Below are 25,847 nucleotides of genomic sequence, written 5' to 3'. Positions count from 1 at the left end.
ATGACAAAAGCCTAAACAGTTCCCGACTGTCTCTCTGTCCTCTGCACCTAACAGATCTTTCCATGTAAGATTCACATTAAATGTTCTTTTCCATGACACATAGAGAGCTAATTCCTGTGGGATTCACAGACACATCCATAGACACACACATTCACCACAAACCAAGTTCCTTCATTTCAATTCAACAAATATTTATTTTAATGTTTTAACAGTCTACTAAGGGGCAGCTAGATATCACAATGGTCAAAGCATCAGACCTAGAGTTTGGGAGGACCTGAGTTCAAATTTGGCCTTAGACACTTCTTAGCTGTGTGACCCTGGGCAAGTCACTTAATCCCAGTTGCCTAGTTCTTACTGCTCTTCTGTCTTAGAATTGATACTAAGATAGAAGGTAAGGATTTTTTTTAAGAGCCTACTATGTGTAAAGAATTATCCTAGATGCTGTGGATATAAAGATAAAACTATATAGAGCTCCTACCCTGAGGAACTTACATGAGTAAATAAATATAGGATATATGCAAAATAATTTCAGGAAGAGAGGAGAGAGAAAGGAAGAAAAAGAGAAAGAGACAGGAGAGAGAAGGGAAAGAGAGGGGAAGGAGGAGAGAAAAGAAGAAAGGAGAAGAAGGAAGAAGGAGGAGGAAGAGGAGAAGAAAGGAGGAGGAAGGGGGAGAAAAGAAGGAAGGAGGAAGAAGGGAGAGAGGTAGAGACAGAGAGGGAAGGACAGAGACAGAGAAGAGAGAGACAGAGAGGCAGGAGGGAGAGAGAAGAGAGAGAGACAGGAAGAGAGAGAAGAGAGAGAGGAGAGGGCGAGAGAGAGACAGAGACAGAGACAGAGAGGGAGGGAGAGACAGAGACAGACAGACAGACAGACAGAGAGATCAACTAGGGAACTCATAAAGAACTTGTATAGAATATTCTCTAAAGGAAATGTTTTCCAAAGCTGAAGTGAATTACTTACCCTCTGCCTGCCTCAATTTCCTCAACTGAAAAACGGAAATAATAACTAGCAAATGAGATCATATTTTAAAGTATTTAACAGAGTGCCTAGCTTTTAATTAATGCTTATTTCCTTCCTTTCTTTCCCAAACTCTAGCTAATGATTTGCTCCACATTTTTTTACTATCACCAAGGGTAGGCCAGTCCAATCCAAAATACATACCCCAATGCTCTTTCTAAATATCCCCCCCCCAAGGAAGTACTAATCCCCTTCAGTAGTACTCAATTGTGTTTCCACAGCCCTAATTCTTCAGAAATTATCCTTAGTATAATCTTTCATGGTCCGTGTATCATATTATTTATGTTCTCTTCAAATTTCTGAAGGACCTTATGCTCCCTGGTACTCATCAGTGGGTAGGGAGGAGGGAAAAGGAGAAATCCAAGGAGTTAGGGTGTAGCTGGAGTTCAAAATTCAGGCATATTGACTCTATCCACAAAGTCTTTTATTGGGGGCAACTGAGTGGCTCAGCGCATTAAGAGCCAGGAGTAGAGACAGCAGGTCCTGAGTTCAAGTCTGGATTCAGACAATTCCTAACTGTGGGACCCTGAGCAAGTCATTTGACCCCTATTGCCTAACCCTTACCACTCTTCTGCCTTGGAACCAATATACAGTACTGATTCTAAGGTAGAAGGTAAAGGTTTATTTTTTTTAAGCCTCTTATTCATAGAGCCTCCTGAGGAGCTAAGAGCCATCCCCATATCCTCTCTGGACCAGTGGGCATGAGAGCTCCTGCCTTCCAACTCCCCCAGATCCTCTCCCACTTTGTGCTAGCTAGTGTTTAACCTTTCCGGGTAGAAGAAAATCAATACAAATTCTTCGTTGTTAAGAATCGATGGTTGTCCTGTGGTATCATTGCCATCTAGCCTCACTGAGAAGCCTAGTAAATCTCTCAGCTGCTTCTAAGGCTTGGTTTGTCTTCTTCAGTTGTTTTCATTTTTAATGCAGATCACTTTGGTTTCTGATCTCCCCGGGGCAAGGAAATAAATCCTGGCAGACATGTTCAGGGTCTCCAAATAAGATGTTGGAAAAGAGCCAGCCCACCCAGGATTTAGTTGTAATGGATGAGACACCCTCTTGGTTCCAGTTAAAGACTGGGGCCATTCATTTCGGCATCCATTGTTGATTACCTAAGACAGTACCTGGGTGAGGGGCGCCCAAAATAAAGTTTTTGTGTACCAAAAGAGCCCAAAGTGTAAGGATATGATCCAGAACAAATGATTCCTTACCCAACTTCACTTACCAGACTTTGGAATTGTTCATTGTTCCTTCAAATACTGTTGTTCAGTTGTTTTCAGTCACGTCCAATACTTCATTACCCCATCTGGAGTTTTCTTGGCAAAGATGCTGAAGTAGTTTGCCATTTCATTCTCCAGCTTCTTTGACAGATGAGGAAACTGAGGCCAACAGGGCTAAGTGACTTGCCCAGTGTCACACAGGTCATAAGTGTCTGGGGTCAAATTTGAACTCAGGAAGATGAGTCTTCCTGACTCCAGGCCCAGCAATCCATCTATTATGCCTGACTTCAAAGTCATGAAGACTTGAATTCAAGTCGCATCTCTTAACACCTGCTGGCTATGTTACCTTGGCCAAAGTCACTGACCTCTTAAAGCTCTGGACAACTTCTGAGTTTATAAAGTGCAGAATAGGTGCCAGCCTGCATGGGGAAAGAGAATTTTCTTATCCAGAAATGCCCTATACCAATGAGATCACAAGTCCAGCGCCTATCCCTGTTCTTTAACGTGTGCTGCGAAGTCAGGTCCAGTAAGCCAACTACAGGACAACAAGTGTTTTGATGGATGAGATTTCTCTTTGCTTATTTACAAAACAAGTGAAATATCCTGCTTGACTTTCTTTTATTAATGAAGAAATGCATTTCATCACATTACCAAGTCATATCCTACTGGTGGTAATCTGTAAATATTTAATGTTAGTTAATGATCCCCTCATCCCACAGTCCTTTGCTCAATCTGTGTGAAACTGCTATAATATATGCCTAGAGCTGGGCTTTATCCTTGCAATTTCAGATTTCCTGAGTATAAGTTCAAGCCCAACCTTGCAGCATCCAGCTAGAAACTAGAGGCCTTTGAAAACAGGTGGCCCTCTGTTAACAGGTCCAAGAGGTTTGATTTTTTAATGATATATCTTTCTTTTCTTTCATTAGGAAACTATGCTACTTATTACCAGGGGCTTTGGGACTGTACCAGTGACCATCCCGATGAGCTGCCCTTCCAGCGAGGGGATATCATCCGAATCCTGAGCAAGGTAAGAAGAGTGTTGGTTGGGGACCAGAAATCATTTTATTGTGTAGCCACCTGGCCAGCAGGGGCTACGAAAAGGGACTTTCCCTTTGTGGGTTGAACTCGAGGAGGAGCAAGGAGTCTAAGAACCCAGGTGAAGAATGAGAGACACAGAGAAGTCAGTATTTTGATAGGGCAGGCATAAACCCCTATGATATTCTCCTTGGAAGGAAAATATGAAAGCCAATGGAACACGTGGAAATGAAAGAGAATAAGGTAAGCGTATTAAGAGTGAGAATGCAAAGCCAAGAGAGGAAAAAGGTCCCAAGAGAGGAAAAAGGTTCCAAGAGAAAAATCATGGGCCTGCCTTCTGTTTTTATTACAGTGTGGCTTGGGAGGTACTCCCAAGCACATAACAAATACATAACAAAGCATAGATAATTTAGATTGGATGGGAAGGTAATGATGACACCTTTTGGGTGTGTTGGGCATGTTGGCCTCAACCCGAGCTTTTACAAAGGAATTCCACTCCGCACTAAATGTTAATGAGTCTGCCTTGAACGAGGGCAGCATGGCTAGGTCAAGAGTCTGCCCACAGATAGCAGGGTATAACCTTGTATCTGAAGACACAGTAAGCGTACAATCATTTATATTTCTTAGATGTGAATATGCTTGGAATGCTACAATAGATACAGATACATATAGATAAATATATAATAGATACAGATAGATATAATAGATATAGATACATATAGCTACATAATAGATTTCGATGCATATAGATATATAATACATGTAGATACATATAGCTTTATAATAGATATAGATAGATATATAATAAATATAGATACATATAGATAGATATAATAGATATACATATAGATAGATATATAATAGATATAAGTACTGTGATAGGGAAAGGACAGTTGTACAACAAACTGAGTAATGGGTATGTCAGAGTGATTGACAGGAGCATGTGACTGAGAGTCACATGGAAGCCTAAGGCTGGAGATCTGGGGAAAGGTCCTAAGTCCCAACTGTCTGGGCACTTCTCTCCTGAAGGACCTTGGTTGGAGCTTTGAACAGTTTCTGGCTTCTCCTGTTACCAACTGAAGAGAGGAATCTTCTAAACCTATCTTATTCTAAGCTAAACAGTAATTTTCCCAATAACCAAATCTCACAAGTGGAGTCCAGTCAAAAGGGCCAGGATCTTCAGTTGATAACTGTCCAAACAGGTCCAGTGATGAAGTGTGTCCTCAATCTTATGTTCAAGCTGCCAGCAGCCAGTTCAAAGATTCCTCTCTTCAGTTGGTATCAGGAGAAGCCAGAAATCTGTTTTTTCAAAGCTCCAACCAAGGACCTTCAGGAGAGAAGTGCCCTTTCAGTTGAGAATTAGAACCTTTCCCCAGATCTCCCCCCTTAGGCCCCATGTGACTCTCAGTCACATGCTCCTGTCAATCACTCTGACGTATGCATTACTCAGTTTATTGCACAACAAAGGATAAGTTCTGTTTTGAACATGGTAGATTTGAAATGTCTCTACGACACTAAGCATGAAATATCCAATAGGCAGCTGATGATATGGGATTGAAGCTCAGGAAAGAGACTAAGACTTGATATACAAATCTTTGAGTCATTCAGGATGAAATTAAAATTGACCCCATTGGAGCTAATAAGGAGAGACAAGACCAGAGAAAAGCAAGAGACAGACAGACAGACAGACAGAGACAGAGAGAAAGAGAGAGACTAGGTCAGAGCTTTGGGTAACACTCACAGTTAGGAGGCATGATAGCAATAGTGTCATAAAATTTGACAGAAAAGAATATCAAAGAGAGGATGGTCAATATTGTCAAATATAGCAGAAAGGATGAGGACAAGAAATAATACTTCTTTTTAAAATTTTTTAATTAAATTTTTTTAAATAATTTTTTTAAACCACCATATTTAGCAACTAAGAGACCATTCTCTAATACAGGACTGGCCAATAAGTCCAGTCCTTTTGATCCTGAATAGAGTGTTATTTTCTAGTCAACCTTAGAGCAGATCCAGATACTCTGTGACTAGCTCTCATCTGCTAACCATGAGGAGAAAAGGAGATTCCAGAATCAGGTTCTTAGCTTTGGATGCTTCTTCCTTGTCAGAAAAGAAGGCAATTCTGTAAGGGGAAAGATCTTGGACCCTCCACATCTCGTCCTTTCCCTATCACATTACATATAGATAGATATAGATACATATAGATAGATATATAATAGATATACATGTAGATAAATATATTATATAGATACATAGAGAGATAATAGATATAGATACATAGAGAGAGATAATAGATATACATGTCCCATACATTAAATATTATATATGAGGCAGCTAGGTGGTACAGTGGATAGGATGCCAGACCTAGAAGCAGAAGGACTCATCATCCTGAGATCAAACCTGGCTGTGTGACCCTGGGTCAGTTGCTTAACCCTGTTTGCCTTAGTTTCCTCATCTGTCAAATGATCTGGAGAAAAAAATGGCAAAGCACTCCAATATCTCTGCTAAGAAAACTCCAAATGGCGTCACAGAGTCAGAAACAACTGAGAGACTAAACAACAAATTATATGATAACTGTATATATTGTATAAATATATATATTTCTTTCTGAATTAAGTAGGGTTTGTCCTCAAATGACAGATATATAATCTGCTGTGGTCAAAGCCTCTCCATCTTGATAGAACCTACCAGAGCTCATGACTGTAAAAACATAGCCTTCAAGAACCTTCAAGAATCCCTAACCCTAATAATAACAATTATCTGCCAGTGATGTTGTAAGACAGCTAGATGGTACAGTGAGTAAATAGAGGATCTGGTCTAGAGTCAGGAAAACCTGAGTTCAAGTCCAGGTACAGACACTTATGAGCTATGTGATCCTGGGCAAGTCACTTAAGTTCTGTTTGCCTCAGTTTTCCAAACTGTAAAATGAGAATAATAATAATACCACCTACCTCTCAAGGTTGTTGTAAGGATGAAATAAGATAATATTAGTTAAAGTGCTTAGCACGGTGCCTAGTACATAGTAGGCTCTCTATAAATGTATATTTCCTTTATCCTTCCCAAATAAGATAACCCAGGGTTATAAGGCACATCACAAACTTTAAAGTGCTTTTATAAATGCTAACTATTATAAGATATTAGAGCAAGATATTACTGGAAGGTATAAATGACACTGAGTAAATTTCCATTTATCCATTACCACTAGGGAAAAGTAAGCTTTGATTAATTGAATATTCTCATTCAGTTTAAATGAAAGTTACCAATTAGACTATACACAGATTATATCAATACATCAAGGACCAGTGATTTTATCAGTGTGAGAACTGCCTCTATTGAATTGATCATAGCCTCTTTATGACTTATAGTTCTGGAGAGTGCCTGAAACTCAGCCTGGTAACATGACTTGCCCATGATTATATAGCTAGGAAGTGTTAAAGATGACATTTGAACCCAGGTCCAGCACTCTCTACCTATGACACCATGTTATCTCTCCCTACATCACAAGGTCTTAACCTCTTTTGCATCATGAACTGCTTCATCAGTCTAATTAAACCTATGCACCTCTTCTCAGGATAACAGTTTTAAATGCATAAAAGAAAATATATGGGACTACAAAAGGAATCAATTATACTGAAATACAGCTATCAAAATATTTTTAAGAGTTCATCAGCCCCAGGATAAGAGCATCTTCTCTACATGGATCACTAATTTTTTATTTGAATAGACTCAACTAAAACTATGCTGATCATCATATTTTGATCTTTCTTTTGATGATTTAGAGTGGTTCTAGACCATTGTTATATGTATATCATTTATCACTGTACTGTACAGCACTATAAAAAAAGCTCTCGTTGATCTCATGTTTTTGGGATTCTGGATAAACACGAATGGGGTGGGGTTGTTTGCTTGCATGCTCAGGATAGTACCCTCTATACTATTTGACTCCATGATCTCATCAGCTTCCATAGATTCAATTATCTCTATACTAATAATTCACAGATTTTTCTAGCCCTTACTTCTTTCCTAACTTCCAAACTTACTTCTCCCTCTCAAGTCTCTCACTTTTCTCCTTGTGATGTCATTAAGCTTCTTCAAAACTAAAGGACCAGGAAGAGCTAGGTGGAACTTCCTAGCTATGTGACCCTGGGCAAGTCACTTAACCCCAATTGCCTAGCCCTTACCACTCTTCTACCTTGGAACCAATACTTAGTATTGATTCTAAGAAGGTAAGGGTTATAAACAAAGAAACAAAGAAACAAAAAAGGGCCACTACCACCACTGGCAAAGACTCTCCCCTTTGCAGCCTATCCTCCATTTGACATCTCAGACTAGATATCCTATGTAGACATCTTAAATTAAATATGTCCAAAACTGAACTCATTATCTTTCCCCCTTCCCCCAAATCTTGCCCCTTTCTAAATTTCCTAGTTACTTTTGAGGGCATTACTCTTCTCCCAATGACCCAGACTCACAACCTAGGTGTCATCCTCACTCTCTTTTACCCCTTCTTATTCAATCTGTTCCCAAAGGCTCTCAATTTTATCCTTGCAATATCTCTTGAATTTGTCCCCCTTCTCTCTTCTGATACTGCCACCACCCTGGTGCAGACCCTCATCATCTTACACCTGGACTTGTACAATAGCCTGCTGATGGGTCTGCCTGACTCAAATCTCTCCCCATTCCAGTCCAACCTCCATTCAGCTATCAAATTAGTCTTCTTAAAGGGCAGGTCTGATCAAATCACTTCTCCTATTCAATAAACTGCTGTGGCTCCCTATTACCTTTAGGATCAAATGTGAAATCCTCTGTTTGGCTTATCCAAGCCCTACAGAACCTCCTCCCTTTTACCATATCAGTATTTTTACTCTCTACTCTGCCCACCTTATGATGTTGGATCCAGTGACACTGACCTCCTGGCTATTCCTCGAACAAGATACTTCATCTCCAGATTGGGAATTTTCATGGGCTTTTTCCCTGCAATACTCTCTCACTCCATATCTTTACCTCCTGGCTTCCTTTAAATCCCAGCCCTATTCCTACCCACTACCCCCCCTCTGAGGATACCCCCAACTTAACCTTTACCCAGTTGTTTTAGTGTGGTCTCCTGCACTAGACTATGAGTTCCTTGAGAGCAAGAATTGTCTTTTTCCTTACTTTTTTTTTTAACCCTTACTTTCCATCTTGGAATCAATACTGTGTATTGGTTCTAAGGCAGAAGAGTGATAAGGGGTAGACAATGGGGGTTAAGTGACTTGTCCAGGGTCACACAGCTGGGAAGTATCTGAGGTCAGATTTGAACCCAGGACCTTCGTTCTCTAGGCCCGGCTCTCAATCCACTGAGCTACCCAGCTGCCCCCTTTTGCCTTACTTTAAGTACACAATCCTTTATACAGTGTTTCACTCATGTTGTTCAATCATGTCTGACTCTGTGTGACCCCATTTAGGATTTTCTTGGCAAAGATACTGGATTGGTTTGCCATTTCCTTCTCCAGTTCATATTACAGATGAGGAAACCAAGGATGAAGTAACTTGCCCAGGGTCACACAGCTAGTATGTATTTGAGGCTGGATTTGAATACATGAAGATGAGTCTTCCTGATTCCAAGCCTAGTACTCCTGCCTCCATCTAACTGACCTACAGTAGGAGCTTAATAAATGTTAGTTGCCTGGGTGTTAGTGTTTGGGTGGAATTGGTTAGAATGAAATACTAATAAAGTTAGAATAATGGGTTCCCTTATAAGTCAGCTATTTTTATTCTAACACAACCACAAACAGCTCCTAGCCCTAGCTAATCATCTTGCAAAGGTGCACTGGTCATGATGGGGCCTGAACAAGGGAATCTTGGGTGTTGGAAAAAAACACTCACAGTTCACATCCTACTGATTGGAGGGAGAGAAAAATGAGAAGTAGAAAGGGTTGGATTTGGATCAATAGCTTCATTGCCAACTCACTATTAGATATTTCAAACTGGATGTCCTCTAGACATCTCTAACTCCACATATCCCAAAAAGAATTATCTTTTTTTAATAAAGATATTTTATTTTTCCCAATTACATATAATAACAAATTTCCACATAAGGTTTCCAAAGTTATATGATCCAAATTGTCTCCCTCTCTTCCCCCTCCTGGAGCTGGCAAGTAATTTGATCTGGGTTATATATGTATTATCATACAAAACATATTTCCACAGAATTATCTTTTCCCTCTTACAGACTTCCCTACCTCTGTCAAACTTTCAGTTACCAGGTTTGCAAAATTGGAGTCATCGTCAATTCTGTGCTTTCCTTTACCCTACATATCCAATCAGTTGCTATGCTTTGTTGAGTCTATCTTGAATTCATCCCTACCTCTCTGATTGTGTGGCCACCACTCTAATTTGGGCTCTCATTGCTTCTACTGCGATAACCTCCTGATTGGTCTCCTTATCTCCAGTCACCCCTTTCCAGTCCATCCTCCATACAACTGCCAGAATGATTTTCTTAAAGTGAAGGTCTAGGTTACTCCCTTACCTAACAAGATTTATTAGCTCTTTGTTGCCTCTAGGATTTAATATAAACTTCTGTGTTTAGCATTTGATCAGTCAACAGGCATTTCAGTACATAGGCGTTTATTAAGGCCTACTGTGTTCCAGACACCATGCTAAGCCCTGAGGATGCAAAGACACGGGCTTGGCTCCAATAACCCTTTCCAGGCTTATAAATTATTCTTCACCAATGTTGAAGTCTAGCCAATTGCCATTCTGGCTGTTCTTCACACACAACACCCTTTCTCCTATCTCCAAGGCTTTGCAGCGGCTGACCTTCATGCCTGAAAAGCATTTTCTTCAGACCTCTGCTTCTTGGAATCCCAGGTTCCCATCAGACCTCACTCAGCTGGCTCCTCCTCCTACAGAAGGTCTTTCCTGATCCCCTCAACTATTGGTGCCTTGGTCCTAAGACTAATTTGTAGCAATTTGGGGCATATTTATTATAGTCATATATGTATATATGTTTTCTCCTCTAATAGAACATAAACTCCTAGGGGGCAAGAACTGTGTCATTTTTTGTATCCCCAGCACTTAGCATAATACTGAGCAGATATAGTAGTTGCTTAATAATAATAGCTATCAAAAGGGCATCTAGGCAGTACAATAAGAGCAGTGTTTCTGAGATGAGAAAACTTGAGTTCAAATCCAGCTTCAGATACTAGCTATAAGATCCTGGAAAAGTCACTTAACTCAGTTTGCCTTAGTTTCCTCATCTGTAAAATGGGCTAGAAAAAGAAATGGCAAACTACACCAATATCTTTTCCATAAAAACCCCAAATAGGGTCATGAAGAGTTGGACATGATTGAACAACAACAAGCAAATATTAATAGCTAATAATAATAGCCAATATCTAGATAGCATTTTAAATAGCTTTGTTATCTCATTTGATCTACCCAACAGCCTTGGAAGGGAAAGAAGTGCTATTATTATTCCCATTTTATAGATAAGAGAACTGAGGCAGAGGAGGTTAAATGACTTGCCACAAAAGTAGTAAAAGTCTTGGGAAAAGATTGGAATTCCAGTCTTCCTGATTCTAAGGATGCACTATCCCACTAACTTATTGATTAATTGTTTTTTCTTAAAACTTTTACCTTCTACCTTGGAATTGATACTAAGTATTGATTCTAAGGCAAAAGAATAGCAAGGGTTAGGAAACTGGGTTTAAGTGACTTGCCCAGAGTCACCCAGCTAAGAAATATCTGAAATTAGACTTGAACCCAGGTCCTCCTGACTCCAGACCTGGCTCTCTATCCACTGGGCTACCTAGCTGCCCCTACATGATTAATATTGGTCAAAACTGACAGAATACAGGCTAAAGACGGACTAAGATGCAAAAGATTCCTTGTGTTTACGGAACAAACCACTACTATAAATATAAATACTTTCTTTGCTCTCTATAAGGTTAGTACTGTTAGAAATATATTCTCAAATGTATATAAGCATGGTTCTTATTCTATACAGCATACATATTTTTTAACCTTTACCTTCTGCCTTAAAATTAATAGTGTATTGGTTCCAAGACCGAAGAGTGTTGAACTAGGCAATGAGGGTTAAGTGACTTGCCCAGGGTCACCCAGCTGGGAAGTGTCTAGAATTAAATTAGAACACAGAGCCTCTCATCCACCAAGGCCCTCAATTCACCAAGCCACCTGGCCACCTTCTACATTCTCTGAAAAAAAATTTTTTTTTTTACTGATTTTTTAATAAATTTTAACTGATCACCAGGAGTGCTATTGAACTATATTTCACACTAAATATTTTTTTTCTCTCTTGTAATAACCTATAAGCCACTTGAAAAAAAGAAACTTCAGGGGTAGCTAGGTAGCTAAATAATAAGAGAGCTAGGCCCTGGAGGTCCTGGGTTCAAATTTGACCTTAGATACTTCCTATCTGTTGGGACCAGGGGCAAGTCCCTTCACCCCAATTGCCTTCTGCCTTGGAAGTGCTACTTCCATCAATTCTGAGACAGAAAATGAGGGTTATTTTAAAAAAGAAAAAAAATGAAACTTGATCTTCCACCAGGACAATTCTGAGGGACTTTTGTCAAAGAATGCTATCTACCTCCAGAGAAAGAACTGTTGAAGTCAGATGGATCAAAACATGGGATTTTTCACTTGTTTATTTGGGTTTAAGTTTGGGGGTTTCTGTTTGATAAGATTAGTCACTCTCAAAAAGGAACAATGTGGAAATATATTTTGCATGATAATAATAATAATAATGATAACTAGATTGAATCTACTGCCAGCACCAGAAGGGGGAAAGGAAGAGAGGGAGGTAGATAAGTTCGAGCCTACAACTTAGGAAAACTTGTGTGGAAATTTGTTATTGCATGTAAAAATATATTTTTAATATATATCTTCCTCCATGTTCTCTGATGCTACCACCCCAAATACCACCCTTGCCTTACGATGGCTTGCATGACTTCTTTGGACTCCAGGATCCTACTCAGACCTCACCCTGAAAGGGAGTGCCTAAAATGGGCCAGGAGAGCTCACACCCAGTCCTGGGGCATTTTCACCCTAACCCTCTCCTGGAACCTGGACACGCTCCATTCTCTTGACATTTCTGTGCAGTTCTGAGCCTCCAGGAATAAATTGGAAGCAAAGAGGGGAGTGGACGTTGGCCTGATTGGTATTTCAAATGCCCGAAAGCAAGGTTTGCCATGTAATAGAATTTGTGTACATTACCGTACTGGCATTACAGGGGTAATCGAGTTATCCACTCAGGTGTGACCAGGCCCCTGTTTGCCCAGAGCCCGCAGGTGAATAAATTAACTGTTTACATTGTCTGGAGGTGCCTGTAGCAGGAGGGGGGAGAACAGAGCCAGATTGTCTTCTGGCCTCCTCTCTCTGTCTTGATTATTCTGTTTGTTTTATCCGTCTTTTGCCTTTGTTAATGGCTTCTCACTGGGGTTCCCTCTCTTCCTGTTGAAAAGAGCTGTGCAGTGACCTGGCCTATTACACGGAGCTGACTGCATCTGTAAGACAATTGTATTTTCCAGGGGATCCCAAAGAATAGAGAGAGCTCTCCCCACTTCTGCCTCCCTCCCCTCTTCCCCAGCCCCATTCTTAGAAGCGGATAGCTCAGAAATCATTTCTGTGGAAGCATCTTCCTAGGCCTTCTGCTTCCATTCTGTTCTGAGATTCAGGCCAGCATGAAGGTTTTTCCCCCTAATAATATAATAATATACCAGCCGCCTTTGCTTCCACTATTTCCCAACATTTAAATCTACAAAGGAAGGCCTAAGTTGCAAGCTAAAGATGAGGGTCTGTCTTGTCAGCTCCATTCCACTTAAGTATTTGATAACCTAAAAAGTACGTTAGATTTTCATTCATTTGAATTTATTAGAGTCCTCAAGCTAGTGAGTATTTTAAAAGATCATCTAGTCCATTCTTCTGTCTTCTAGAAAACCCACATCCGATCCATGCTGGATAAATAGAAAGAAAGGAAATTTGGAGGACCAACCTTAGACATGTTTTTGTTTTTGTTTTTTAATTAAAATAAACTCTTACTTTCCCTCTTAGAATCAATACTGTGCATTGGCTCTAAGGCAGAAGAGTGGTCAGGGCTAGGCAATGGGGGTGAAGTGACTTGCCCAGGGTCACACAGCTGGGAAGTGTCTGAGGCTATATTTGAACCCAGGACCTCCCATCTGTAGGCCTGGCTCTCAGTCCACTGCCCTCCCCAACTTAGTCATCCTTTCCAATGGTTAGCCACCCTCTCCCTAGAAATTTCTTCATGTGTACATGTATGTATATACATATATTTAGAGCACTCTCTGTATCTAATGCTCACTCTTCCAATGGTAAATGGGTCCAGAGAGCAAAGTTTTGGGGGTAAATGTGAAGAGTTAGGTTTCTAGTACCATTGTTCACAAGCTCCCATCTAACATGTTCCCCAAAAAATCAATTGACCAGTTAACATCCCCCCAGTGTCAACTAATTAACCTTACCTTTTACAAACAAATATTTCCTGGGGTTTGTTAGGAGTAAAATAGATTTGGGGTTTAATTAAGAGTTTGGGATTTTAGTGACAGGAGTGGGAATCCTGGCAGACTATTCAACTGCCTTGGGTGGCAAGAATTAAGTACAAAACCATCTCCCCTAAACTGGGGGTACACTTTCTAACTCTAAATATTCCCAATGAGCGCACGATTGTCTGATGAGCTTCCACAGAGATATTACAAATGTTTTAAGGACTTCCCTGGCCAGTCAGCCCATTACACATTTACACACCCAGAGAAGGATAGGCACAGAACCTGGGTTTGTGATTTAATTAGCAAAGAGAGCTCTCAATTAAGGATACAAATAGATTAATCTTCTCTATAACTTCTTAACTTATTTTAGAACACTAACCAAACCTCTAAGAGGTTAAATGATTTGCCATGGGGTCACACAGTCATTGCATGTGTGTATGTACATACAAGTACGTACGTATAATATATATATTTATACATACAGTACATACAAAATAGAGTGTATGACCATATGATTATATACACATGTGTACTGGCATACATTCACACAGATGCATGTGTGTATATATAATCCTGGGTATTTCCAGATTCCCTTTCAATTTATTTTCTTTTGTTGGATTTGGATACCAACAATATTTAAGAGCTCTGGATTCCTCTGGAAGATTCACACTTAAGAAGGCTGCTTTGTGGCCTGAGTTCATAGTGGGCTCAGTTCATACTGTATTAACTAGTTCTGTCTTATTTTCCCTAAGGCCATTTATCTTGGGACAAGAGGGGTCCTTGTCAACCAAGTAAGAGCCAGGCTGAGGACCCCATGAAAACCATTTCCTTCTAGATGTAGGAAATCATTCTCTAACTTTAAGCTCAAGTTCGACAAGACAGCAAGCCAGGTTAGACTGAGGCTAGGGAGTAGCTGACTCCCATGGAGTGATACCATCCATGTTTGGGCTCCTCTAATAATCCAAGTTACATATAAAAATCAGCCAACAGACAACTCTGGCTTCTCAGTACCTGTAAGTACATCTCCCTCCTCAGCTTTCTTCCTGCTTCCCTCTCTCTGCTGAAAGAAAGTCTCTCGTCCAAATGGGCTCACAAACAGGGGACAGCCATGGGTTGATAGGGAAAGGAATAAGGAGCTTCATTCTTGAATTCCTACTGCACTCTACTGTTTCCCCATCAACTGCCTAAGTTTCCTCCAGCCTGGAGTCACATATAGAATTGAAATTGACTTCAAGAGGTTTATTTAGGTGCAAACAGGAATGAGCCCAGGAAGAGAGCCGTTTGTCCTTACAAAAATTTGTACTTTGTGAACTTTGTCCACAAGGAGAAAACATAGTCCCTAAGCTAAATGCCATTAAAATTCAGTTCAGAGAGACTTGAATTTGAATCCTAGCTCAGACACTCTCTAGGTGTGTGATGTTGGGCAAGTCACTTTTGCCTCTCTGTGCCTCAGGTTCCTAATCAGTAAAATGAGAAAGTTGGACTCAGTGGCCTCTAGGATCCCTTCTAGCTTTAAATCTATGACTCTAAATTGTTGCTTTTCAATTGGGTCCAACTCTTCATGACCCCATTTCTTGGTAGAGATTCTCATGTGGTTTACCATTTCCTTCTACAGTTCATTGAACAGATGAAGAAACTGAGGCAAACAGGGTTAAGCGACTTGCCCAGGGTCAAATAGCTAGTAAGTGTCTGAGACCAAATTTGAACGCAGGAAGATGAGACTTCCTGACTCTAGGCCCAATGCTCTATCTATTACACCACCTACCTGCCCCTAGCTTATGGGCAAGACACTGTGCTAGGATACCAAGATATACTTCAATACCACCTTAAGTCTGAAATCTTATTAATGTAGATATTATTTTTATGGAATGCAGACCACAACCCCTCCATGCCTACCCACCATACAAATCTTGCCCACATCTTCCTATAAATTCAGCATGGGTGAGGGGTAGGGAATAACACGCCCAATATGCCAAGAGTCTTCTTCGCTTTCTCTCAATGTTCAAAAAATACCAGTGGAATAAAAAGGCTACTCATCAGCTATGCCTCACTATTGCCATGTGGCTAGCCCAGCTATTTTTTTCATTCATACACACACACACACACACACACACATTCTATGTTCTTTTATAACAATTTAAAATATATACATATATATATATATACATACAAAGACAAGAGCAAAATAGTCACTGCTTTCACCTAATTCTTCCAGAGAAAACAATATGTTCACAGAGAAGCAAGAAAAAGGATCTCTAAAGTTTGCTCCTAAGGGAGCAAAAAAAGTACCAGTGGAATAGAAGTTGGCTCACTAGAATCCTTTTGAGTGACCCTCTGAAAACCTCTTCTCTTTGCTCCAAAAACACAAAAGAACTCCACTCTAATAGGGAGACACAACAACAAACAAAAGATCTCCTTGGGAGTCTACCGTCCCTTATTGGTCCAAGAGATTGTCATTGGCTACCTCCTTTCCCCTGGAACAGAGATAGCCAGGGAACTTCCTACACATAAAGCAGATTGAGGAAGCATGTCAGTGGCCAGAGCAATATCATAATCCTCAAAAAAGCACCTGCTACTCCCCTCCTGCCCTAATACTTATATTCTCAGGTACCAGGAAACTGCATTTCCATTTAATTCACTGACTTCCACTTTGGAGCCTTTAAAAGATATCAAAGGGGAAAAGTTGGTAACAAAGCAGACCACTCTGGCAAGTACTCAGTGGATAAACATTTTGTTCCTTCCTTTGGGAGTTCAGGTTTTAAAGGTTTTAAACCCTTCCTGATAAAGGAAATTAGCTTTCTTTCCACTCCCCCCATCAACCCCACATATACACATCCCCCTCCTCAGTGTGGAGATGCAGCTCAGTGCCATGGTGGGATTTTAACTCCCTTCAGTGGCTCCAGATTGTGGGCGCTTGTGCGGGCTTCCTCACACGTAACCGATTGCTCCTGAGAGCCTGCCTCTCGTAAATTACTTTGCACGATGCCCACGACCACCACAGAATTCAAGTTTGAATAGAGCAGGAAAAAGGTGTTTGAAAGGCCTGTTCACTCAGCTGCATTTTAATTTCCTTTTCAATCTTGTCCCAATTAATTTCACAGAATTAATCTCACAGAAGCAAACTCGGCAGCGTCGAGGCTGCAGTTTTAGTGTGGCGGGCGGTTGCTCTGCCTGAACATGAAATAGGAGCTAATATAAAAATCCATCTGCTGTGTTTGAAGCACACGCCGGCTGCCAATCAGTCCTGTCTGACATTCCAAGCATCAACAGCGGGGAAAAGTGATTTGGGGGTTAGTGGCCATCAGTACTTGGCGAGAGTTCAACAACAGGTGTACTCCCCAAATCCATCCAGTCTGGGCACTGGGCATGACAGGGCAGGTGCTGAATCACCCTCTGTGTGATACTATCATGCCCTGGTATAGCACCTTCCCTCCTAAGACCTCAGGGACTTTGTGCAGACCAATATTGTTGCAGGCAATGAACATCATTCCCCCATCTTTTGTAGGAAAGGAAGCATGGAGCCTAGATTAGGATGAAAGGACTTGGTCCCAATCTCCAGGGCATGGGCACTTGCTATCTGTCTCAAGCTAGCTGTTCTCCCCCCCTCTGTTTCTCTCTGTCTCTCTGTCTCTCTCTCTCTCTCTCTCCCCGTCTCTGTCTCTCTGTCTCTGTCTCTCTGTCTCTCTGTCTCTCTGTCTCTCTGTCTCTCTGTCTCTCTCTCTCTCTCTCTCTCTCTCTCTCTGTCTCTCTCTCTCTCTCTCTGTCTCTCTGTCTCTCTCTCTCTCTCCGTCTCTGTCTCTCTGTCTCTGTCTCTCTGTCTCTCTGTCTCTCTCTCTGTCTCTCTGTCTCTCTCTCTGTCTCTCTCTCTCTCTCTGTCTCTCTCTCTCTCTCCCCCCATGCTCCCTTCATAAGGAGGCTTAAAGGGGTAGCTAGATAGCTCAGGGAATAGAGTACCAAGCTTGGAGTCCAGAGGACCTAGGTTCAAATAAGACACTTCTCATCTGTATGGCCCTGCCCAAGTCACTTACCCGGATTGCCTAGCCCTTCACCTTCCTCTGTTTTAGAATTGAGAGTAAGACAGAAGGTAAGGGTTGTAAGGGAAGACATAAACAAACAAGGAAGCTTCAGAGCTTTCTTTCTAGATAATAAAGGTGTATACATGCCGAATAACTCACACCTACTCTTAAATAAATAAATGCCCATTATGAAAATAAGCCTCCTGTGCCAGAAAGTAATTTACAATGATAACATGAGCTGCTAAACAGATAGATGTGCCTGCTTAAAGGGGGGAAAAAAAGAGTAGAAAAAACAGCTCTCTGCCTCATTGTCTCTCTGTCTCTGTCTCTTTTTTTCTCTCCTCTTTTCTCTGCTTCCTTCCCTGCATCTTATGTGCCTGAAGAGTTTTTCCCTCAAGAGTTTCAGTGGTCTGTATAATCAATGGGCATTAGCTCAGGAACAGGGCAGGATTATAACCCTAACTTGTCTGTCCTTTTCTAGTAGAAGTAAACCCAGAGCAACAAGTTAGCCATCTAGAAATTCCCAGAAGAGGTATCCTGTTCAGGTTTCAGACTTAACCAGACATGATTGGTGACAAGAGAACGTCCTCCAAATTTGGAAAGTTTCAGGTGTTATCCTTGCTTTCTTTGCTTCTGGGCACCCTGGAGCCAATTTAGCATTCACTTCAAGGTGCCATTAGATTGGCACAGGCCTGCCCCAAAAGCCCAACCTGGCTTCTAAAGGGACTTAATTCATCTGTTGCTCAAGGTGGCACTTAACCTGTGGGGCTGCTCCAGCTACTTAGACTCCTTTGGGCTTCTGACCACCTACCCTACTGTTTGATCTCTGATGCAGTAAAGCCAGCGTTAACAGCATGCCTGGGATATGTTAACAAGTCCTGGCCTCAGTTTTCAAAGGATCTCAAAGTCTAGGTTTCTCCATTCACCCCTTCCAAAGGCAACTTTTTCAAATGTCAACCCTTCTCTTCCCCTTTGCAAAAGTGAATTTGTATGCTATAATAATTATCAAAATACAGTAATGCTTCCAATTTCAAGGGTGCTTAGTTTAATGTAACAACCACCCCCCCAAAAAAAGATAAGAATTTTCACAGTTATTTTAAACGAAGAGAAAAAACCATGTAAATATACATATATATGTGCGTGAGTCCATATATATATATATATGTATGTGTGTAGGTATAATTTCTGGTCTTCCAAGGAAAGGAGGTGTTTGGTGACATCTAGTGTCCATTTAAGTCTTCCTCAGAAACAGGTCCCTTCTGTTTGCCCGGGTGGGCTGGGGGAGGGGAGTCACTTTTGCAGGGCCATGTGGGGGTGAGTAGGGGGCTCTGGGCCAGGGGCTCAGTAGGCCTGAATGGCATGATGAAACTGATCAATGCTTGTCAAATAGCTATTATCCACCTCTGACCTCACCGAAGGGGGGGTGAAGGGGTGGATATTATCTGGAAATGTCTGTCCTTATTTATGGTGGTCCAGGAGGGAAACAGGAGCCCATCCCCAACACCCCATTGCCTGTTAACAAGCAGTTTGGTCTTGTGATGACGAAGAAGATGATGACGATGATGATGGTGGTGGTGTTTGCTCTCATTAATAACCCCTATGGGAGGCTATAGAGTTAGGAAGATGGGAATGGGGTTTGGGGTCAGCTGGAAGGCAACGGTCATACACCGGTCAAATTCAGTAGAGGCCATTCCTTTCCCCCAGACAGGAACCAATCGTCTAGAACAAACCCTGGCAGCCTCATTCCTTCCAGGTAATTTTTATAAATGAGGGGACACCCATTCCAGGAGAGGACAAAAGGGTGTGTGTGTAAACCTGCTAACAGGAGGCACAATTGCCTATCAGATCTATCCCCTCTACATTAGCCATTTATTATAAAAACCCATTTTTTCCAAAGAGAGAGAGTAAAACTGGCTTTTTCCCACCCTAGGCCCTTCTCCTGTAAACCCCTGCTCGGGTCAGGACCCTTGGCTTCTCTCTCTCCTTTGCCAGCCCTTCAGTCAGGTGGAAATGTAGCACATCTCCCTCCAGACCAGATAATGAACCACAAGACTCTTGCAAAAAGTGTTTACCTAGAACCATCTAAACCATAGCGGGGTTGGGTTAATACTCAGAACCGCCCGTTGCTTTGCAAACTCCAGCGTTAAAAAAAAAAAATTCCAGCCATTTATTTTGCAGTGAATTTATAACAAATGCTGTTAAAGGCTTCGTCTTTTGACAGAGGTAATAATAAATTCACTGTTAAAGACGGTAGTTTAATTCCTTATACCTCCAATACGGCACAGAATAAACTATATTCATCACTGAGTAATTTTTTACCACATAAATCTTTAAAACTAACCGGTGAAGGCTGTTGAGGCTGAAATATTGTGAATTTATTAGATATGCCCATGTAGTATTGGATTCGGAGGTTTCCATTCGAATATATTACGGGGAAAATTTGTGTCTTTAACGGTGACGTTCCCTCCATTTTCCGCAGCCAGTATTATAACAAGCAGCTTCTCTAGAGTCAACTCCACGTTTATTAGACAGAGATTTAGTAATAAACTCCTCACTAGTCTGCCAAAAAGACTGGATGACATTTCAATGAGATTCTCTATTTAAAATGGGTAGTGAAAGCTTTGTTTCTGTGAAATGGTTTTCTCAAAAAGAACTCAGATTCCCCAAATCTGTAGGGTTGCCTTGTTCCATAGTAATAGACAAATTCAGTCCTTTGACCAAACTAGAACAATATTAATGAAGATTATAAATTAGATAGTCCACAGTTGGGGCAACAACTTCATGTTGCTTATAGTTCTGGAGGATGTGGGACATTTAGTTCAAGAGAAAATTAGAATGAGCCATACTACCAAAATAAACATTATATGAGATGCAATTTTAAAAGATTATGTTGATTTTCAGACTGAACAGGAGAGAAAATAGTTTCAGAAAACCTGTTTTTGAAACTTTTATTTTGAAATAGAACACATTTTTTAAAACCCAGGCATCTCCCCAAATCCAATATGTAACAATCTTGTTGCAGAATAAAATGTTGGTGAGAATATCTGAACCTAACAGATGAGAATACTCAGAACCTTTCTCCTGATTTGCTGTTGAATTGACATTTAAACCAACCAATTGATTATCCCCAAACTGTAATGCATTCTCTAGTTTCATTAAGGAGACATTAATATCACTGGAATGAAAAACACATTTTAATTTTTTTTGATGTCAGAATTTATAGCAAGTCTTTTCAACCCACAAATGCAGCAGTTTCTCTCCCTCCTGAACCCTTTCCCTTCCACAGCAAAGGAAGCAAGAGTTCCAAATAACAAAAAACTTCCAGAAATCCCTGTGAACTTTAGAATTTTTTTCAATAATTAAATTAAATGGACTAACTGTTAAACAAAAGAGGAAAATCTTCTGGCTGCCTAATACTGCCGCCCATCAGAATAATTGTTAAAAGACAGAACCCGGCTAGGAAGATAAGAGTAACACCAGCAATTAATATTCAGCATTTCACATTACAGTCAAAGGGGGGTATTTTTCTTTGTGATGTGGCTCATAAGCCAAGAGTGTTGGAAAGCCAGGCTCAAGACAGTGTCTTCTTTTTGTACAAGTGGATTAGAGAGAGAGAGAGAGAGAGAGAGAGAAACCCGCCGCTCCATCTGTAAATGAACAAACATCTTGATTTTATAGCTATTTGCTTTGTAAAACTGAGAAATGAAACAAAAATTACTGGATGCCTAAGTAACACTTTAATTCCAAATTCATTTACTCTGTAGCTCTGTGGTTGTCACAAACCATAATGCAGTATTTAATTAAAATAACAGAAGTGTATCTCGATATGTCCTGGGGTAGCTATCACCAAATTATAGTCTATGCCATTCGTATTTTATTTATGAAATGGCAGATTCTAAGGTGCAACTGAGCTGATACAGAAAAGTAAACATTTTAAACCTGCATTTTCTATTTTTTTTTTTAACAAATGCCTTATTTTCGACTACAGTCTTTTACAGTTTCTTCCTTTGAGAAAAGGGCTGTTCAGTGGGATCATTCTGGCCTCTATGAAAATCCCTCTTCGTTGTGGGTCTTCAATTCTTGCTTTTTCAACTATTGACCTCCCAAGTCTTCTGACTGTGAAATCCCCCCCACGTCTGTTGTCATGGAAAGGCCTGTGAGAGCTGACACAGAGCCCAGGCTAAGAATGGCACCTCTTTGGCGGAACTTGGACATGGATTCCAGAAGAGTCAGAGGAGCAAACCTTTTTGATGTGTGTATGTGTGTGCGCGCACTTGTTCCCACACTATCTCCCTCATACCTGTTTTTTTCCCACCTATAAATACCCTTTATAGTTTACACGCTTGCCTGCTCGACTTTGTGGATGTTCAGGAGCAGACATACTGTTCCTTTTCATAAACGTACAGCATCTATCTTACACGCACCCACTATCTATCTCCCCATTCACGTCGGCTGTCCCATCCACCTCCTTGTCTGCAGAATTATGTTCAGCAAGGTCCCGATTTATAGGAAATAAATAATGAAAATGGCACAGACTGGGAAAGATAATCGAAACATTCAAATTGTTATTTTTCACTGTACTTTCGACCAACAGTATCTGTAAACAAGCAGATGCTCCAAAAGAGGTGCAAAGGCCGAGTCCCTAAAATTAAGCATCTTCCTACTTTACTGAAATCCAATAGAGCATAAGGAAGAGGTGAGGGAATGGGTAGGTTTCTTTATGGCTTCTTTACTGATTCCCTCTCTTCTAACTCAAGATGCACCAGAGATCTCACCATTTTTAAGTGCCAAGTGATATTACTGGTGTTGTTATTTTCCATCCTTCCTTCTCCTTTGCCTCCCGTATAATTACAAGGGTCTTGCCATTTTTATACAGTCGTAAAAGACAATCTGGAGAATTATGAAACAGAAAGAGAAAATAATTGCAGTGACCTTTTTAAAGGAAGCAGCCCTTGGGGTTACTGTAGAGAGATATTTTGATAACAGTGGATCATCTAATCACTGTTCCATCTTACAGAGAGCATCTCTGGACGAGGCAAAGCCTCACACACTCTTGTCATTGTTTGGCTGCCTTTGGCAGGGAATATAGGAAGTTAACTTCAGTAGCTGCAAATGTCCATCCAACGAGAGACGATTTCAACTGCATAAATAATAATAATAATAATTGGATTCCAAACAAATTTAGGAAATCGAATGTGTTAGAAAGCAAATAATAAAAATATCCTTTCGGTAAAAGAGGAAGGTAAGGTGGTAAGAATGGCCTTCCCCCCCACCTCCTCCCTTCCCCTTCCAACAACTTTACCATTAAAGTTGCACCTACAGCTAGAAGTTTGTCCGTGAAAAATGGTCATTTTGTTTCTCTGCTCAAAGAATGTTATTAAAATGCTAATTTAAAAGAAAAAGGAGTTAAATATCTAGCGCTGGTGCATTCTAATTGCAGCCATAATGAGCTCTCTAAATGTGAGTGCCCCTGACACACACAGAGCATAAACAGCCAGTAAACACATCATTAGTACCCACGTTCATTTATTCTGGCGACCTCGCCATGACCCCACTGAGGGTAGGGTGAAAAGCAGGTGGATCTGGCTGTGACACCCCCTAGAGGGATTCAGGAAATGAAGCTATAAGGGGTTGCCATGGAAACGCCGATGTGTGCAGATGATGTAACACACCGACAGGCTGTAGGGCTTCGCAACTGGGACGTTGCCTTTCCCTCGCCAGAACAATCTTAAGGATTAAATTATTCATTTCTTTAATTCGCGGAGCAAAAAGAATCCTAATTTCCTGGGTCCTGCCTCCATCCTCCTCCATTTGTCTCTGTTCAGAAATGGGGGTGACTTCCCATTTCCTCCCTCTCCCCTGGATACCCACCTTGGGTTCTGCTTACTCGGCTCTCCCCCATCACCCTTCCTGGGGAGACTTTTTTTTCTTATTTTTATTTATTTATTTATTTGTTTTTGGTAGCAAAGAAGGAAAATCCGAGAGCGGGATCACAATAAAGAGTGCTTCCGAAAGGGGACAGGATCAGGGCTGGAGCTCAGTTTGAAGAAGGCGCCCCGTCTTTCCCTAAATCGAGGCGCCCGTGACCCGGCAATAAAGCAAAGGCACCTGCCCAGGGCAAGGTGATTGGCTCAGAGCAGAGGAAGGCCTGTTGGCCCACGCTGCCAAAGACTGCAGAGCCGACAGGCACAAACCCCAGATGCAAGCACCACATGCCCAAGGTATACGGGAGAGGGAAATGAGAAAATGAGCCTCCCTCCTGCCTCCCATCTCCAATTGAGAGAATCAAGATTAATAAAAATAATTCTTCAGAGAACGATTCCACTCCATCCTGTCCTATTTTGCACCAAACAGCCTCAATAACCTTACGGCAACAGTAGAATAACTTTTTTTTTCCATGTTCTTTAACAAAAAAAAAGGGAGTGGGGTGGGGGCGGGGGGGGGGGGAGTGTTACCGGAAAAGACAATCTTCTGAAATTATTTTAAAATAAAAAATATCCCAGCCTCCGCCCCCCCCCCCTTCGTTGCACTTTAGATGAACCTGTGATATTGTAGCAATGGCCCTTGAAGTGCAGTCGGGAGGTGATTTAGTAGAATATTAAAGGCAAAGTAGAGATTCGAGGCGCCTCTCTCAGGGAGATCTGGAGAAATACGCAGCACAGATGGGCCGAGCAGATTAAACATTTCCGTCACATTGTTTCCAAATTGTGTTGTGGTGCCTGAGGCTGGTACTGCGGTCAGAACAAAACAGACCCGCGCAAAGCTGGAAGCTGCTCCGTTTATGGAATACATATTAATACGGCAGTCTCACAAGGCATGGCAATCCTGTCGGCTCCGACCGAATGGGTCCATTCGCCATTGTTCCTGAATGCTGTCCTTACTGCCTGGCCCTCCTGGATAGACATGGACTCCCCCCTCTCTTCCCTTTGCTCCCGTTCCTCTTCTACAGGGTCCACCTGGAGGGTCTTCTTCCCTCTCCCTTCCCCTGAGGTATCTATTTATGCCCAGCCTCGGCTTTTAACTCCACTGCCATCCCGATGCCCACGCGTGAAAACGCGCCGTGGACCACACACCCCACTCCATGAAAGCATCCTGTTGATGCTTCAAGTCGCCATCGTGGTCCTATGGACCTCCTATCCCCAACCCTTGTTCAATAGTCTCGGGAGGCTGACCTCCTCCTCTCCCCTGAAATATTGCAGACACTCTTCTTTCCTTCCAACCATTTTCAGCATTCCTTGCCCTGCCCTGCCTTGCTGGGTGCCCTTGTATCATACCCACCTACATCTCTCTGCCCCAATGACTGAACTTGACCAACTTACCGGATTTGGGCACATCAGGACCAGCCAACACCAATTCGCAGAATTATGTCTAGCAAGTTCCCGTTAACAACAAATAAATAATGGTTCAACAGAGGAAAGTGAATAATTCATTTTTATTATGATTTATTAGACCAAAACCCTGAATAATGAAAGAGAAGAAAATGATTGCCAAGAGCCCAAGACAAGGAGTAAGGAGGACTGGCAAGTCCTCCAAGCTGCCAGAGGTTTATAGCAGAATGCATGCATGCAAAGCTCTGAACCTTTCACAGGTTCCAACTTCCCCTAATTCATTGACCACCCAGCTGACCATTTCCCCTCTCCCTCTAAAAACACTCAATGTAAAACCACTTGTGCCGGGAAATTGGCACCTGTTTGCCTGTAGTGAGTCATTTCTGCCCTCCAGTCTTGTTTTTCTCAGAAGTTAGAGGGGGGGATATTTATCATGGAGCCCTGACTTCATTTAATTTTTGACATCCTAAGAATACATTAAATTTTCAAAATAGTTCTGGTACCAAGCAGGATTTTAAAGATTAGAAAATTCTTGGTCAACCCAGGATAATAATCTGACCCCAGAATAACCTAAAATCTGCATTGCTTACAAATTGAAATTCCCTATTTTTTAAAAAAAGCCCAACAACAAACAACTAATGATAATATATGACACACCACCACTAATAAGAGGAATAAGCAATCATAAACCAATAATTCCATGATTGATTAGCCTTTCCTGTACATATGTC

General features: G+C 41.3%; 1 protein-coding gene across 5 annotated transcripts in view; it reads left to right on the top strand.

Moving 5' to 3' along the window:
* Positions 1 to 25,847, top strand: part of SKAP1 (src kinase associated phosphoprotein 1) — a 429,384-nt gene that overhangs the window by 376,557 nt on the left and 26,980 nt on the right. The window contains exons 11-12 of one of the 5 annotated variants that reach the window (XM_007482361.3): positions 3,162 to 3,262; positions 23,753 to 24,105. In XM_007482361.3, the coding sequence (XP_007482423.2) occupies positions 3,162 to 3,262; positions 23,753 to 23,914 (263 nt within the window). In that variant the 3' untranslated portion in view covers positions 23,915 to 24,105. Of the gene's footprint in view, positions 1 to 3,161; positions 3,263 to 6,841; positions 7,112 to 16,873; positions 17,391 to 21,776; positions 22,337 to 23,752; positions 24,106 to 25,847 lie in introns of those variants that run through there. The other 4 variants (XM_007482363.3, XM_007482366.3, XM_056816853.1 and 1 more) reach the window with 4 other exon arrangements.

The sequence above is a fragment of the Monodelphis domestica genome, chromosome 2 (genome assembly GCF_027887165.1).
Source record: "Monodelphis domestica isolate mMonDom1 chromosome 2, mMonDom1.pri, whole genome shotgun sequence".
Classification (NCBI taxonomy): domain Eukaryota; kingdom Metazoa; phylum Chordata; class Mammalia; order Didelphimorphia; family Didelphidae; genus Monodelphis; species Monodelphis domestica.
Note: the sequence above shows the minus strand (reverse complement) of the source record. Positions and strands in the feature narration are given on the sequence as shown.